The following is a 19,011-nucleotide window of genomic DNA, read 5'->3' as shown; positions in this document are numbered from 1 at the left end:
GTGTTGAGGGTAGACTGATGATATCTGTCTCTTCACAGTGGGCTTCTTATCTGACGTTAGGGCATGTATCATGTGATTTATACGGTCATTGTTGGGTTGACCATACATGTCCAAATGTCAGATAACAAGCCCACCATGAAGAGACAGATGCCATCGGTCTAATGTTGGGATCGCTGGCATGGTACAGCTGGTGCGGTTCATGCTGGCTGTGAAATATGTTGCCTCAAGATTCACTGCGCCAATAGAGCGCTCCGGGGCTACCTTGACTTTTTAACACTACACAGTTTGGTTGGGCTAATACTTTTACTACTAGATCTAGGCCTATCTTCAAATATAAAAACAAAAAACTAGGCCTAGGCCCTACTGAAAAGTAACTATAGCCTATATAGTGTAGATCGATATCAATTACAGAAATATCTCGACATAAAAAATACATGTAACAGATATATGAAATGTAATTTTGAAGATTAAGCACCATACCTCAAGATTGGAATTTCATTTTGTAGACTTTTGTGATTTCGTCTTTTTTTTTTCTTTTTTTTCAAAGTCTAGTGAAATGAGAACTGTCTACCAACAATGGCGGCTCATCAACGTCTGTGTTCTTTTCGTGGGTTACGGACTCTACTACCTCAATCGGAAGAGCTTCATCTACTTGATGCCTGAAATTATAGCAGACAAGGGTCTGGAAAACAATGAGCTAGGTAAATATGAGTCTCTTGGATGAAGGCTGTGGTTCAAATAATGTTTCACACAGGGGCAAGATGTCCGTTCCATGTAACCCCAAGTTCAGATTTAGAAAAAAATCAAATCATAATTACAGGGCATATGTCTAATCAAAATGTGAAAAAAAAAAAAAAATTGGCAGAAGAGCTCTGAGGTCCCAAAACCAACAAATGGTCGCATGCACTGATTTTGCGTGAGGACTGAAAATTGGTGAAATGGGTCAACCTAGCCAAATCTGACATTCATATTTTCTGAAAGAGCTACCTACATTGTGCTAAAATTTTGAATCACAGTACGAACAAGAACGTGATGTGTTTTGAGCAGTTTTTCACGAAATCATTTTTTTTTTTTTTTTTTTTTTAAGAACAGTGTGATTAGGTGGACGAGTCCCCTTTTAATTTGTTAAAACCCTGGACACGATCTTCACTTTCAACTCTAATAACTTTAGAACGGATGATGCTACTGCTTTGAAAGTTGGCATTAATCATGGACAGAACGAATAAAGCATGCTAAATTTTAGCTTAATCCGATAATCTCTTCTTTGTTGTTGCTCCAGTTGTTTACATCCTGGTTTTTTTTGTTTTGTTTTGTTTTTGTTTTTTTGTCCCATTCATTGCACAACTAGCATGGCTTGGTAAAGATTAAGCGCTTGAATTGACCCTGTACTTCAGAGTCTCTTTTCTCAGTTCACACTTTTCCAGAGTGTGTGCTTTCTTTCTAGTATTTAGATAGGTATTAAAGGGGAGTCCATTTGAATTGAGTTATGCATCATTTTAAAGTTGAAAGTATGCTCTTTCAGAATAATCTAAATTATGCTCTCAACTAAAAATCCATGTCTGGTGACTTTTTGTTGGTATTGAGATGCAGGGTCACATATGGTTGTTGATATTAGATGCAAATTCACCAAAATATGAAAATTTGATATAGGAAGATGAAAATTGATGATGCCAGAACGCACTTATTACTTCTTTTTCTCACATCTCCAGGAGCCGTAGCGAGTAGCCTATCCCTGTCATACTCCATCAGTAAGTTTGTGGGTGGGGTGCTCTCCGATCACGTCAGCCCCCGCTTTATGTTCCCCCTGGGTCTCTTCGCCACTGGTGTACTGGCCCTCCAGCAGTCTGTAGCCAGCTCCGTCTCTGGATTCGTCTCGGCCTCTTTCCTCATTGGTCTGGCCCAGGGGTGCGGCTGGCCCGGGGTGTCAAAAGTCCTAAAGCAGGTTAGACAGAGCTCTCTTTGATATGAGAAGAAAGTGCGCTACTAGTGATATGGAGTGCTGTTTGTAGTGATAATGTGTGAGAGAATGAGTAAACAATAATTGTTAAACTTTGTGGTTGTTAGTTTGTTGTTTTTGGTTGTTTTGTTTTGGTTTGCTGTGGGCTTTTTTTTCACCAAAATTGCAAGAGAAAGAATAAGTCTTATCATATGATTCTTCTTCTAATCAATTTTGTAAAGTTTATAATCATGATTGTTTTGATATTATTGCTATATTATTGTAAGTAGTAGTTGTACTATTACTATTATAAATATCAATTCATATTTTCATAATTATTAATGTAATCATCAGTACTGAACATCATCAACATCATCATCGTCATTACCTCTTTTTAGTTCATCTTTCTTCTCCTTTTTCTGTCTTTATTGTCAAACAGATTTTTGATTGAATCACAGTAATGTTAGTATCATTCTATACCATTCAAGTATATTTTTTTTTTCACCTGTAGATTTACCTCGTGATATACATTACTCTCTTTCAGCAGCGAGTGTTTTGTTGACACAGTGTAGTCTTTAAATTTCAAGTGACAAACTAAGAAGCTGCACGGCAAGAGGAGAGTCTTCGTTTTATTTGTTGTTTGTTTTTTTTAACGTCTTGACTCTTGTGCATCTCAAGTAAAGCTGTCATGTCTCCATGGTAACCGTTTCCCTCCACAGTGGTATCTGCCCTCAGAGATTGGCTTGTCATGGTGTGTGGTATCCTCAGCCTCCAACCTGGCCGGCACTCTGGGGCCACTGGGACTGACGATTCTGGCCCAGTCCTTTGGATGGAGAGCCTCCGTGCAGTTTTGTGGTAAGGTAATGAATGGCAGGTAAATGATACAGTCAAACCCTCCTTTGCAGCCACCTGCTTATAGCACCCACCTGGGCCCCATTTCATAAAACTTGTTATCAGTGACAATTGTCATAATTGTTATAAGCTACCTAGATCCTTGCATCTGATTGGCTAAGAGCAGATTTGTCACAGAAATGTGGCAGTTGTCACTGATAACAAGTTTTGTGAAACGGGACCCTGTTTGTAGTGGTGACCTGTCTGTAATGGCCACCTGCTGTATACAGCCACAAAAAAAAAAAAAAAAAAAAAAAAAATTCCCTGAGAGAAGAGCCATATTGAAGACACTGTCTATAGCAGCCATGTGTTTATAACAGTTTCCTTTTCTGTCTCCCTTGGTGGGCCACTGTAGACAGTTTTGACTGTTTGATATTTACTTGTTGTGATAGCTTTGTATGTAAATATTGGCTATTCTAATCGGCATGGTAGGAATATGGCCATGGGTGTTGTTGGTGAACCTGCAATTCATAGTGTAGTGTATTGAGACAGACTTAGGCAGTGGCATACAATGCTACAGCATTTATATTTTTCATAGTACTGTTTAATATAATATAGTAGGTAATTGTAGGAATAGGTATAAGAATGAATAGAGTGTGTGCTGATAGGCTCACAAACTCTCATTCTATACAAAAGAGGCACCTGAATGTGGTCATCACATGCGTAAATCTACTGAGCTCAGCCTCGAGCGCTATGTACATCTTCATATGAGTTTCATAATAAAATAAGCAGACACTATATTGAAAAAAAAAGAAGTTTTCATACAGAAAGAAAACATATTGATAGAAGAAACTCTAATGTTTTTATAAGCCTTTTTTTTTTTCTTGGTGCCGTAACACATATTAACATGAATTTAGGCCACGAATGCAGACACTCCTGGCTACATTGTGGAAACCTGGTATACCAAGTCTCCATAAGGAACAGGTCAATCAAATTAAATACTTCTCATGAAAAAAATAGCCCACCCCCCCCCCCCCAAAAAAAAAAAAAAAAAAAAAAAAAAAAGGAATGAGAGTACTTTGTAAATTAATCTTTTGGGAGCAGTCTGCTACCGTACTGTTAAGGCAGATAAAAGTCTAGTGCATGGTATAGAGGAAATGTATGGTCAACTAACCCGGCATGTTGATTATTTGATCCGTAGTCCTAGTTTACTAAAGTCTGACATCCTCTGCAAGGCTGCATAATATTATCTTTCTCATCCTTTTGCTCCTTTTAGCTTCCGGTGCTGTCATCGTTGCCACAGCAGCAGGTTTCATGCTGAGGAGCAGTCCAGAGGATGTGGGTCTTCCTCCTCTGCAGCCACATCCAGGAGTCCGCAGCTCGGGGCAGTCAAGTGACCGTGAGTCGACCCGTTTGCCATCATGATCCTGTCATTCATTGAGGACGTACTGATTTCGCTACAACACACAATTCCCATGGGCTCTCACCGGAGGAGCATACTCAGGACTCAGTTTAAAGTGTAAACATGACGCACGCAGTCCTTGTAAGCAATGTGTCAATGGGTTGAAAAAAGGACACAAAAATAACAAAGCAAATTTCCCAAGTACCATGGCACCTGTCAGAGGAGACTGAATAAAACTCTCTTTGATCTACCATATCGTTAGTGCTTTCATGAAGGGATATGATCAGCCACAGAGACGCAAAAGTAAATTTTGAGATAATCGCATTTGAAGTTTTTGCCGTTGCAAAAACAGTGTTTAAGCCCATACTTAATTTGTAATTCCCAAACTCCAAAACTAGCAGGAGAGATAATGATTTACTAACAACATTAACTCTTGTAAGGTTGTGGGTAGGAAAGAGATATTCCGACTGTTTAAAATTTCTCTAACTAGTGATAAAACATCTGTACATGACATAACCTGTCAAGAATGTTTAAAGACATTAGGATAATGATTTACTAACATTAATTCTTTTAAGACTGTTTGTAGAAAAGAGATGTCCTGATTGTCTAAAATTTCTCAAACTAGTGATTAAATATCTGTAGATGACATAACCGCCAAGAACGTTTAAAGACATTAGGATAATAATTAACTAACATTAAATCTTTTAAGGCTGTTTGTAGGAAAGAGATGTCCTGATTGTCTAAAATTTCTCAAACTAGTGATGAAACATCTGTAGATGACACAACCTGTCAAGAATGTTTAAAGACATTTAAAGAAAGAAATAATTTCATTCATTATTCTACTATAAACTCTGATATGTTATAAAATCTATGATTTCTTGTCACTCAAAAGTTGAAAAAAAAAATAGTATTTCACTCCAGCCATGCTGTGTTTGGCCCTCATATGTGGGATAGCAGATGGTGTTCTTGTTTCCGAGCTCATAGACTGTGAAGGTGAAGTTGCCTAGTCTTCGCGTGTAGAAAAGCTCAGACCGCTTTGATGTGGGCAAGTAGATGACAGCCTGCAGTGCAGATAGAACACAGCTGCACAGTAATTTTGATCATGAGAAGCTCTCTGTTTGGCTTTTTCCCTGTCTTCCCTCACCTTTTACTTTTCTGTGATATGTTTCTCATATCGTTCCCTGAGCTCCTGTTTCTTTTCTGCTGATCCTTGTAGATATGACATGCAGAGTCCACATGTGTCCTTCTTTGGGTGATGGAACTTCAGGTTTATCTCTTTGAGAATTTTCTAATGTGAGAATGAAGCAGCCTTGTCACCAGCACCCATAGGTCAGAAGCCAAAGTAATCCGTGAAGTCGCAAGTAAAAATTGATGTGCTGTTCGATCGAAGGAAGCAGAATGCTTAATGCGCTCGAACGACATAAGTAGTCGACTGCTGGTGTTTCGCATGTTCCCATTCAGACAATAGTGGCGCTCTTGCTCCCTTTTCATTCCCATCGTCCCTTGCGGGTAGCCATTTGCGATGAGGTCTGTACATCTCATATATTTTTGATGCAATGAGATCTGTGGACAAATACTGGCTTAGTGCTGTCAGCCCTACAATAATGTGGCACCATTCTTGGGAACATGATAATATGTCCCGTTACTGACTCCCGCAAATCTTTGTCACTCTGTTTCACAGTTTCTTGTCTGCCTCTTCTTCTCTCCTTTTCAACCATATTACAAGGCTGCAGTTTGTTGATCACAGTGCGCACTTGTCCTTTTGAGATTCCAAGTGCTCGCAGAAACATGGTCTTACAAACTGTGAAGGAACCAAAGGTGTCATTCATTCGAGGAAGGGTGTAAACAACCTTCTTCCTTCCCTTGTCATCTGCTGTAATGCTCAAATGCTTTGCCAGCCATACCCTCTGCGACTAAAGAGATCCTTTAAAGGCTGTGGGTAAGAAAGAGATATCCTGATTGTCTAAAATTTCTCTAAATAGTGATAAAACATCTGTAGATGACATAACCTGTCAAGAGCGTTTAAAGACATGAAGATAAAGATTTACTAAAATTAAACATTTAATCTTTCAAAGCTGTGGGTAGAAAGAGATATCCTGATTGTCTAAAATTTCTCTAACTAGTGATAAAACGTCTGTAGATGACATAACCTGTCAAGAGCATCTAAAGACATGAAGATAATGATTTACTAATTAAATATTAAATCTTTTAAGGCTGTGGGTAGGAAAGAGATATCCTGATTGTCTAAAATTTCTCTAACTAGTGATAAAATACCTGTAGATGACATAACCTGTCAAGAACTTTTAAAGACATTTTAAAGAAAAAAAAATGATTTCATTCATTATTCTACAATAAACTCTGATATAAAACTATGATTTCTCGTCACTCATCGTCACTCAAATGTTGAAAAAAAAGTTTTTCACTCGAGCCTTGCTGTGTTTGGCCCTTATATGAGGGATAGCAGGTGGTGTTCTTGTTCCAAGCTCATAGATGGTGAAGTTGAAGTTGCCTAGTCTCTGCATGTAGAAAAACTCAGACTGCTTTGATGTGGGCAAGTAGATGACAGCCTGCAGATCGAACACACAGCTGCACAGTAATCTTGATCCTGTGAAGCTCTATGTTTGGCTTTTTCCCTGTCTTCCCTCACCGTTTACTTTTCTGTGATATGTTTCTCACATCGTTCCCTGAGCTCCTGTTTCTTTTCTGCTGATCCTTGTAGATATGACATGCAGAGTCCACATGTGTCCTTCTTTGGGTGATGGAACTTCAGGTTTATCTCTTTGAGAATTTTCTAATGTGAGAATGAAGCAGCCTTGTCACCAGCACCCATAGGTCAGAATCCAAAGTAATCCATGAAGTCGCAAGTAAAAATTGATGTGCTGTTCGGTCGAAGGAAGCAGAACGCTTAATGCGCTCGAACGACATAAGTGGTTGGCTGCTAGCGTTTCGCATGTTTGCATTCAGACGATAGCGGTGCTCTTGGTCCCTTTTCGTTCCCATCCCTTTGCTGGTAGCTATTTGCGATAAGGTCTGTACATCTCATACATTTTTAATGCACTAAGATCTGCAGACAAATACTCTCATTTGCTGTCAGCCCTACAATAATGTGGCTCCATTCTTGGGAACAAGATGATATGTGCCATTACTGACTCCCGCAATCTTTGTCTCTCTGTTTCACAGGTTCTTGTCTGCCTCCTCTCCTGTCATTTTCAACCATACCAGAAGGCTGCAGTTTGTAGATCACAGTGCACTCTTGTCCTTTTGAGATTCCTTGTATTCAGAGAAATATTGTCTTACAAACTGTGAAGGAACCAAAAGTGTCATTCATTCGAGGAAGGGTGTATACATTCTTCTTCTTTCCCTTGTCATCTGCTGTAATGCTCAGATACCCTGCCAGCCATTCCCTCTGCAACCGAAGAGATCCAGTGGCATAGAATGCATCTCTGATTGACTGCTGAATGTCTTCTGTAATTTTGTGGCAGTCCACCTTTCTGATCGCACAGGCCTTAGATTCACTTGAAGATGCAGATTCTTTCCCAGCTGGCATCAGTATCTGAGATTTCTCTGAGCTCTAACTTTCTCCCGAGTTTCTCTTGTGTTTGACCATGGTGTCCTTCCTTTTGACTTCTTTTGTTGAGTATGAAGCATCAGGAGAAGGTAATCCATCAACTATGAATGAATTAAGTGAGGCCTGTTTTTCTGACAAACTCTCTCACACCAGTATCTCTTCAAAAGGATAATCTATTGAGTTAACCATCTTGTTTGTGGCAGACTTCAGTGGTGGTTGATTCTACAGGTGTTGTTCTTGACTAAACTTTGCTGCGCACGCAGGTCTGAATGCTACATGCATTGCATTTCAGCAGGTGATCCCAGCTAGAAATCTTCATGTGAAGCATCTGCCTTCTGATCTAAGGGACTGGGTTCGATTCCCAAGTCTCACTGAACAATGATATGTGTGTTTTTTAAAGCACTTTGCCCCCCTTCCCCTTCTAGTAAAGAGGCAAAACACTCTGTCCCTTGGATAGGATACTAAATGGAGGTCCCTCTTGTTAGCCACAACTCTCGCACGTTAAAGATTCAACTTCATTCATTCATCACAAAGAGCGGGGTTCTAACCCAGTGAAGTGGTCCCCGTAGTCCCTACCCACCCGCACAAGAAAACAAGTGAATGATGCGACCCCCTCGTGGTTCACCCAAGGTGACTGGCAATAGCAAGCAAAGGGTATAAATCATGCTCATTGTGCCATACGCTTGAATGAATGAATGGACATAGGAACTCCACTCATATTCTCTGGCAAGGAATTCACATTGTCGGATCTCCGTAGACGTAGTGTCTGTGCGGCACGTCTGTGGGAAATGGAACTCTTCATTGGAAGGAGGAATGTATGCCGGTAATATGCCATAACAAGAGAACCTGGTAATGACTGGGTCATCCTTGTGTCTGTGAAAGTGTTACCTCCCCACTATGCTGTGAGTCGTCCGTTAGGTGCAATATGGGAGTTCATTTCACGATGTAATCAAATTTCCTGTGCTGAGGGATTTGTGTTCAAGTGTTCTCTTGATTCTCCTTTGATTCTGACAGGCAATCACCGTTTGAATTGTGGTGTGCAAAGAGGCTTGAGGTGACAAGTGAACAACTATTACCTGTAGCATGCATTACAAGCAAAAGTATCTGGGAATAGATTACCCATACCAGCGTTTATGCCGGCAGTACTTGAACCTCCCATATTGTGTGATGAAGAGATGTGAGATTCATTATGTTGAGTACTTTTAACCCATTGAGGACGGACTGATTTTGCTACAACACGCATTTCCCATAGACACCTACCCGAGTATACTCGGGACTCGTCCTCTACGGGTTAATTTGTGTTGTTTCGTTGTTTATACCTATTCATGAGGTTGTTTTACCTTGTGCACCATTGTGTTTTTACATGGCCCCTTCGAAACTCAGTCTTGTACTGAAAAGGCTATCCCCCCTCGAGTGGAAATAAAGAAATAGAATAAATGAATGGATGAATATTAAATAAATAAATAAATAAATAAATAAATAAATAAATAAATAAATAAATAAATAAATAAATAAATAAATAAATAAATAAATAAATAAATAAATAAATAAATAAATAAGTAAATAAATAAATAAATAGATAAACAAATAAAAATACATAGATCAATAATTACATAAATGATAAATGAATAGATAAATGATATATGAATAGATAAATAGACGATTAGATAATAACTACAAGAACAGTTGTCTTCAGTAAGAAAATGTTCAAAACATAGCATTACGCTACACTGATTACATGGTGTCCAGCCTCTACCATGGCACAGCAGGTTTTCTGCAGAATAGCAGGTAGTATAAGTCCACTGCTTCACTAGTATTGGTATTTGTATCGCCATCCATGAGCATTTCTGCAAATTTAAAGATTGTAATTGTAGTATGAAAAGTGACTAAAATTTAACTCTTTTATAACTTATACTCAGATTCTAATACACTCCTACCATTCCATTGATTCACAGAATAAAATTATTTCATTAACAGAATTTATTCACTAAAACTGAAATGTTAGATACATTGACAAGTTACAGCTATTTTCATCATTTACATAAATAAATCATGAATAAAGAAATATAATGTTATGTTTCCATTCTCATAAAGACGCATACATTGGTAACATATAAACAACAAAGAATGTATTAGATATACAATAATAAAACTTAATACATATATAATTATCCACACATTTTTATTCATACTTATAATTACTTCTTTCATCATTATTATCAATCAGTAAATCAATCAATAAAACTTAATACATATATAATTATCCACACATTTTTATTCATACTTATAATTACTTCTGTCATCATTATTATCAATCATATTTCAAAACAAAGTACCATGAGCATTTAAACCTTTACTTACAACTCATTTGATTCACCCTCTTAATATTATATAACACATGAAGTAACTACAATTTATTGAAATTATTATGAATGGGTGATACACATATTAAATACATATAAATGTATATAAATCAGTTGCATAATTATACATGAAAAAATGTTTAAATGTCTAGCTATATATTTGTTTGTGTTATAACAGTCTAACGACAATCATAACCTGTCTTACTGTAATACTAATCCTAAATTCCTACCTCACTGAAATAAAACATTCAATTATAAACACAAAAACAAAAACAACAATAGTGGATACTTTGCTGTCGTGAATGTTCTCTATTGGCTTGGCCATTAGATTTGTGTATTGACTGCAGGACAAATGAAGTCCTCATTCTGGTTTTCATACGGCACACACAGTTATCATTGCCGTCTTGTTGGAAGACTGAATGTGAACATTCCTGCGGCATTTTGATGCAATCTTCTCAGATGACAGCTACTGTTCACATCTGAAATTTGAGCCAGGTTAAGTTGACTTCTTTTGAATAGTATAAAGTGAATCCCTGGGTGTGTCATTTCGACTGAAACCAGGACCCTTCAGAATAGAAATCTTACTACACTGGTAACTGACCATTATGACAGTTACCATGGCAACATTGTATCACCTATCAAGTAGAAAGTCACTCAGTGCACATTCCTGTTCCTCCTAGTACCCTTCAGCATAGAAGCCTTATTGCCACATGTAAATGACTATGATGGGCATTACCATGGCAACATGGTATCACCTGCTGTGTAGGAGGATGTCTCAATATACATTTCAGTTTCTCCTGCTGACTGCCCAGGAGCCCAGTCTTCCAGTGCCCTGGCCAATCTCTGGGCCATCGTCAGCAGCCCGGCCCTCTGGGTCATCTCGCTCCTCTTTCTCATCACCAACTTCCTCATCCACGGCGTGTCGGACTGGGGCCAGCTGTTCCTCATCCAGGAGAAGGGATTGAGTCCAACCACAGGTGGGTCCTTCATGGCTGGAATCACAGTCAACACCACCACCAAGAAGAAAAGGAACAAACTAATGGACAAACAAACAAACATAAAGTTAAGACCCAAAAGGGGCTAGGCTGATACCATATACATATGTAGAAACTTGTAGCTTCTCTAATAATATAAGATAGAGAGGACTGAGTGCAAACATGGATGTGTCCCTCTTGGCTTTAATCACAGACAACACTACTGCCAAGAAAAGAAACAGACTAACAGACAAACCAACAAACAAACATGGAAAAAAAAAAAGACCCAAAAGAGGCCGCACTGATACCGTACAGAAACTTGTAGCTTCTCTGATAATGAAGTTGAAAGGACAGAATTCAAACATGGATGTGTCCCTCTTGGGTGAAATCACTGGCAACACCAACCCCAAGAAAACAGACAAACAAGCCAACATGCAAATAAGACCTAAAGAAATGGGCTAGGCTAATACTGTACAGAAACTTGTGGCTTTTCTGATATCAATGATGAAAGGACTGATTCCAAACATGGCTTATGTCCCTCTCAGCTGAAATTACCGACAACACCACCCTCCCCCCCCCCCCCCATAAAAAAGTGAATGAATAAAGAAACTAACAAACTAGCAAAAAAAAAAAAAAAAAATCCTAACTACTCATCATGCAATCAAGACAAGCGCTGGACTATTTTCATAGCATACAAAAACTTGTATCATCTTTATATTGTGATGATATTCAAAAGAGCAAAAATGCCACCACCAATTTCAGGTGATCGCCTGGCCTTCTTTGATATGAATTTATAGAAACTTTGGTTATTCAGAGACTTAATATGTTTAGGTTTTTGTTTTTGTTTTGTTTGTTTTTTCTGACAGGAAGTTCCTTCACAAGTGCCTATTCCCTGGGAGCGATCGTGGGAAGCATTACATCGGGTTTCATCACAGATAACTTGGTAGCAAGGGTGAGTTTGGAGATGGGACTGTACAGTATGCCCCCCCCCCCCCCTTCACAAGAAAAAAAAAAGAAAAAAGAAAGATTACAATCGGATTTCCACATTGTTAACTTTCAATATAATGAAACTGTCTGAATGCTATTTCAAGGTTTTTAAGATACATTTTACCTATATTTTGCAGAAAACCCAACTTAATTAGGTTACGTGGTCATAGAGAAATTTGGATCATTGTAAAGCATGTCACGTGTACGTTTCTTCCAGTTTTAGCACTTGGATGCTCTTGGAACTGCATATGTGACACTGCACCTCAAAACAAACAAAAAGTTGCCAGACATGACTTTTTAGTTAAGTCCATATTCTGAAAGAGCAGACTTTAAGCTTTAAAATGATGTATAACTCAAATCAAATGGACTCTCCTAACCTATCTAAATATTGGAAAGAAAGCACAAACTCAGGAAATGTGTGAACTGAGAAAAGAGGCTCTAAAGTACAGTGTCTATTCAAGCGCTTAATCTTTACCAAACCGTGCTGGCTGTGCGATGAATGGGACAAAAAACAGGAAGTAAACCACCAGAGTAACAACAATGAAGAAATTATCAGATTAAGCTGAAATTAAGTATGCCTCATCAACACATTCTGTCCATAATAAATTCCAACTTTCAAAGAAGTAGCACTATCCTTTCAAAAGTTATTAGAGTTGAAAGTGAAGAGTGAGGACAAGGTTTTTCAGAAATGAAAAAGGGACTCTAAAGACACACCTAATCACACTATTCTACCAAAAATGTTTGAGATAAACTGCTAAAAAACACACTTTCCTGCCCGTTTTATGATACCACATTTTAGCATAATGTAAAAGAAGACCCGCTCTTTCAGAAAATATGAAAAAGTCAAGCTCGGCTACGTTGACCCATTTCACTTATTTTCAGTCCTCACGCAAAATCAGTGTCTGCGACTTTTTGTTCGTTTTGAGGTGCACGGTCACATATTATTCTTGTGTGAACACAATGGACAGAACTTGGAGGAAAGGGATCCTGACATGCTCTACAAAGATTCTCACTTTTCTTTGACGGTTGAAGCAAATGGGATGTTTGTTTGTTTGTTTTGGTTTGGTTTTTAAGATGTGGGTAATAAGTTATAGTTTCATACTGTGAAATTGTATTTGGATTGATTCACTATTTTTAAAGTTATCGTAGCAGGGGATCCCATCGAAAATTATTTTGGAAAATACTGTATAGGCACTCACATCAACGCTATGAATTGTCCTTCTGTGGCCTACTTCATGGTCACTTCCCAATGTGCTCCGAAAGGGTGCCAAAAAGCGTACCAAAAGCCCATATGTGAGAATGCGTGTGTCATTCCCATACGTCATAATGCAAAGAGTTTATTCTCTTTGTTCGGGACAGCTAGCTATAAGTAGTTCAAGTGCTCCAGGTGAATAACCCTCTTGCTGCAAAATGTGTGACCTCTTCTAAAAATAACTCAGGTGGTAGGCTTTCCCAACAGAGCACTCAAACGCTCCATATCTTTCACAGTTCAGTGTGGTATGCTTTAGTTCAGTTCGCTGTGGTTCTCACCTTTGGGCGCTCGAACGCACCCACGGTTTCCAGACATCAGTCCCAATCTGCATAGAAAGCACTCCAGCATGTATTTTTTCCAATTATGGAAAAAGCAAAACACAATAAGGACTAAAAGCCTTATAGTTCATGACAATATTGACATGTTGTCGTGTCTTTGATATGTCCACAGGCTGGAGGTCGGAGGTCACGTGGGACTCCCCGGTATCCATGGTTACTCCTCATGGTCGCAATCAATCTTCTCTTTATATATCTGCTAAGGAATTACATTCATGCAAGCTCTTACCAGGTGAGACATTTTACTGACTCGACACATGTAGCAACTGCGTGTGACATTTTTATTTTGATGCTTGACTAAGCTTCAGTATAAAATATGTCAATGCTTTGCCAGTTTCATTGAAACTCTCTTCATTCATGGTGTCACAAACTCTTTTGTTATCCACTAAAGAGGCACTTCAATGGGGTCAGCAAAAACCATTTACTGAGCTCAGCCTTGATCACTGCTATTATGTATGCACATCTTCACACAAGTTTTACAGCAAAACAAGTGCACACTACATTGGAAAAAGGTAAACAATACCACGTTGCATGCAGTTTTCATGAAGAGAGAAAACAGATATTGATGGAAGAATGTCTGATCTTTCTATCGAACCCTTTTTTTTCTTGGCAGCATAAACACAAATAAACATGGATATAGGCCATGAATGTGGAAACTCTTGTCTACATTTTGGGAACCCGGTGTTCCAGGTTCCCCATAAGAAATGGGTGAAGGGGAAATGTGCAATCATGACCCTTTGGTTAACATCAGACATCACTGAGACGTAATCATGCCAAAGAACCTTGGTAATAGAGCCTTTCATAATTATGTTTCCAGAAATCTGTGTCAGCTGGCAAAGGAAGCAGGCCTGGCAACTCACCAGTGAACAAACAAAACTCATGATTAACAATGATTTATTGTCATGGCTACTTCTAAAACACTGATTAATTTGATGCTTATTTACATCAATGTAGTGTAGGGCAATTTGTCAATCAGTTACAATAAAAAACAAAGCACAGTAATGGTTAAGTGCCCAAACCGCATCTAAAGCTAATCTATCTGGCATCTAGTAAGCGTAAACCTTTTATTTACAGTGCTTGTTAACCCGTTTAGGATGAGTCCCGAGTATACTTGGACAGCTGTCCATGGGAAATGCATGTGGTGTAGCAAAATCAGCCCGTCCTCAACGGGTTAAGGGATGTATAAGCTCACCTTGGCTTAAATTTTTGACATTCTGACCAAAGCCAATCACAAAATGTGGTATAGCAAATGAATACCCAGATGTAGGTAGAATAGACACCACAATTTGAACCATGACTCGGAAATGTCAAGACAAAATCGTACATAAAGGAGATGAAGAAAAAAATTGAACAATATGAAATTGATTCTCATTTAGTCTTTGTATGAGATATTAGAAGGCAGCAAGGCACCTGAAAGTTTCCCAGTGTACATGAAACCATTGCCAGCCTGCATAAATCATAACTTGTTTCACTACTGTAAAACATGATATATTCGCGACTTGCTACTGGCATCCAATGCATATTGTGTAGGCAAGAACTTTCGTGTGCATTTTAATTTCGCGAATGTTGCCACTCGCGAAATCAAGAAATTAAAATACACACAAACATTCCTCGTTTTACAGTATATAACAGATATACAAAATTCCTCTCAGTTGTCATTCATCTTACAGTACATTTGACTTCACAATATTTTTTTTGGGGGGGGCTTTTTTTTGTCACATGTATGTATGTGGTCCTTGCTTGTTTGTTTTGTTTTGTTTTGTTTTTGAAAGTAGAAAGGCAATCATTTTAAATTGTAGCCATCGGTCTGCACCTATAATTGGTTAAATATGTGGTCAGTGACAAAATTTTCTCTTATATTTTAGTGTGTGTGCATTAAAAACAAATGTTTCCATATTTTTTGAATATGATATGACTTTGTTTTCTGTTTATTTTCCTGTTATCAGGAGGTCATCCTTATCGTTGGTTTGTTCCTGGGTGTGTCACAATATAGCTGCGTCACTCTCTACGGTATCATTACGATAGAGAGCGCCCCCACACACCTCTCTGGAACAGCCCACGCCTTCGCGGCATTAGCTGCTAATGGTATGAGCTGCTCTTCATTTTAATTTCTGTCTGTTATATTTTACAGAAAACCGTTGGTCGGTGTACTCCAAGGCTTAGTTAGTCATTGGTATGATTTTTGCAAACTTTTTTTCTCTTTTGAATTAAAAGCCAAAGCTCAGGCATTGTCACTTGGCTCGATTTAGTTTGGTTGTTAGTTTTTGTGTTGATTTTTATTAAGTTTTTTTTTATTTGAGTATATTTTGTTTTCCTTTGTGTTTTGTTTCACTTTGTGTGTATTTTTTTTTTTTGTGTGTGTGTGTGTGGGGGGGGGGGTTGTACTACACTATGGGATATGAATTGATTTAGTTCTCTATTTCAAATCCAGCATTATTTGCTTTTAACTTAAACTTGCAATCAGTCTGACAGGAGCCTTAGTATCAACCGTCTTCTTTTCTTGTATGTCCAAAACAGAAAATTGATTAATAAAATCTCTACTCGTGAACAGTAATATTGCAAACTCTAAATTTGTAATCAGACACAGCAAAATGAAACCTTTCTAGTAATAACGCACTGTTGAAAAACAATCAATATTTACAAAACTTCAAGCTGAGAAATACAGCGTATTTCCATTATGAGGAACACGCGGTTATAACGAAATTCCATTTACAACAAAATAAACATTCTGGCTGGCTGCAAAATCATCCGCTCTTTGTTTTGTATTGTTTATTTGTTCAGTTATAACAAAATTTTGATATAACGAAGAAAACTGCCGGTCCTGAGGACTTCATTATAACAGAAGCCCACTGCATTTTAAATATTTCTTTATATTTCCTATGTGTTTCAGCAGCATTAATTGCAAAGATCTCAAATTGACGAGAATGGAGTTAATTCCTGTTGCAATCAAACTCTTTGAATAAAATCCCTCTTTGATCCTTCCAGTTGGGGCCATCTTGGCTGGGCTCCCGCTCACCTACATCTCAGAACGGTTCTCCTGGACGCATGCCCTGTACATCATGGAGCTGGTGTCCTTTCTCAGTCTGGCAGTGATGCTCCTGACACGGAGAATGAGGATGCAGATTGGATACCAGTCTGTGTCAAGGACTTCACGAGCAGACAATGGCTAGGAGGAAATGAATGGATGGCTCATTGTGAATGGAGAGCAAGCACTTACTTTGATGTTACCAAAATAAGGTCTCTTTGGTTATCAGTGGCTTTAACTCTTTTGCCTGAATTCACAAAGGTGGTACAATGAAACCATGGTTTTAACCATGGACAATTGGAATGGAGCGCCAAGTGTCACATGGCCTATTCCATCACGAAATCAGTCATTCCGTCGACAGAATGACCATTTTGTTGACGAAATGTTCATGTCGTTAACGAAATGACTGATTTCGTAATGAAAATAGGCCATGCGACACTTGGCGCTCCACACAAATTGTCCATGGTTTTAACCATGGTTTCTATTGTACCACCATCGTGAATTTGGGCCTTTATGTGCCACGTTTGCACCCCTGACTCAGTCGACAGCGTGCCAACTTTGCATATTCTCCTCGAACGCACAAACCCGCCCAAACCGATCGATAAACTGCCAAATGCTGCAGTGCAATGAGAGCGTTTCTCGCTATTCCGTACCTGTCACATGTAGCTTTCATCATGAGGTGACCCACTGTCAAGTTGGTGTTCCATGCTGGATTTGGGAGTAAATTTTAAGCTTCTGTAACTGTTTTGTGTGCAAAAATCATGCCGCTACAGTGATGTATCTGCTGGTCATTTTAAGAAAAGCAATCATAGATTTGTCGTACAGTCTACATGAAACCAAAGCTCGGCATTTTCTCTACAACTTTGCTCATTACATGTCCATGGTAACATCAATTTATGGAAGTTTTATAGATTTGAAAAAAGAATATTTTCCCAAAATATGACCATGTTTGCTGTCTCAGAATGATATGGTACACAAGGGCGCGGGCTGACCCCATGGTATAGGAAGAGTTAATTGGAAATGCTCTGCCACCACTCAAGTGGACAAACTTTATATTCATCCGCTGTCGGGGACATCCACAATCAGTTGTGTTGTTTATTTTGAGAGATAGTTTATTTTTGAAAAGATGTGTAAGCCTTTTTAAATGTACAAGCTTGTAGATTCCTTCATAGATGTATATAGATATAGAATATATTTTTTTTTTCTCAATTTTCTGTGTAGATATCTGGAAAATAATGACACAATGCAAAATATCATTATTATAGTTTAATAGCAATATAAAACGGAATGTGAAGTTGCACAAAAGTAAACATACATCTCATTTGAGGCTGGTCTTCTATGTGTAAATTTACAAGTCTGTTAGAACAGGGTAAAAGATACTAAGTATTTCATTTTGTGAATGGCTGAAAATACAACACTTCTTGTAGGGTACGATGCAAAGTTACATGTATTTCATTTTGGTTCTTGTATCAGCTGAAAAGCAAGGAGTTAATGATGCACAAAGTCCACTGTGAATGCACTGTTCAGCTTTTCAGTTGACAAAGTGTATGACTTGTTAAAATGAAATGATAAATACTGATAAACATCCAAACAAACAACAAAAAGATAATTTATGCAATGGTAGTGGGCTGAATATGATAATTGGCAACCAGGGTTTCCATGAAGATGTTTGACCTTTTATGTTCGTTTCAGGTGCTGAAGAAATCAGAGCTTTCAAAGTAATGTTTTTAATCCTGCAGTTACCCAGTATGATTTACTGTATGCGCTGTTATTTTCGTGTACAGATATTTTCGCGAATGAGGAGGTCACGGACATTTTCGCGAGATGTCGTTTTCGCGAATTGACACAGAGGCCTACATAAGCGCTCTACTACCATAGCGTATGGTGACATTTTCGCGTGTTGATAATTTCGAGGTCCAACTGAGATTCGCGAAATTCGCGAAAATGAAACCCTCGCAGAAATAACAGCATATACAGTATAGTATGTTGTGTGATATTTTCCCATGGACAGGGACGTTTATCATGCAAAATCTGCCATGGGAGATGTGAATGTAGATATCACTTGCCAAATGTGTGTAGAATTGATCGGGGAGATGAAAGAACTGATTCAAATCCTCTATGTCAAATGAATCAACCTAAGACGCAAGTAATTGTTGGCACTACAGTCTCTAGTATACTGAGGCAGGTGTCTGTGGGAAATGTATGTTATGGCAAAATCAGCCCATCTTTCATTGGTCTGATTTCTCCTTGATGGTAACTATCACAATGTTTTGCGTCTGTTGGGTTAGCCTTCATCAAAGGCTTCTGGCCTCTTCAATTTCAAGCAAATTGGGCAGAA

General features: G+C 38.4%; 1 protein-coding gene across 1 annotated transcript; it reads left to right on the top strand.

The window, feature by feature from the left end:
* The first annotated feature begins 556 nt into the window (after positions 1 to 556).
* LOC140226375 (glucose-6-phosphate exchanger SLC37A4-like) lies at positions 557 to 16,896 on the top strand. The gene is made up of 9 exons (XM_072306857.1): positions 557 to 701; positions 1,710 to 1,942; positions 2,656 to 2,791; positions 4,044 to 4,178; positions 10,916 to 11,077; positions 11,941 to 12,030; positions 13,771 to 13,880; positions 15,595 to 15,733; positions 16,634 to 16,896. Exons 1-9 carry the CDS (start codon positions 557 to 559, stop codon positions 16,816 to 16,818), a joined length of 1,335 nt encoding a protein of 444 aa, XP_072162958.1. The 3' UTR covers positions 16,819 to 16,896.
* Positions 16,897 to 19,011: the final 2,115 nt, after the last annotated feature.

The sequence above is a fragment of the Diadema setosum genome, chromosome 3, assembly GCF_964275005.1.
Source record: "Diadema setosum chromosome 3, eeDiaSeto1, whole genome shotgun sequence".
Lineage (NCBI taxonomy): Eukaryota > Metazoa > Echinodermata > Echinoidea > Diadematoida > Diadematidae > Diadema > Diadema setosum.
The sequence above is the reverse complement of the archived record's forward strand: the minus strand, read 5'-3'. Positions and strand labels throughout refer to the sequence as shown.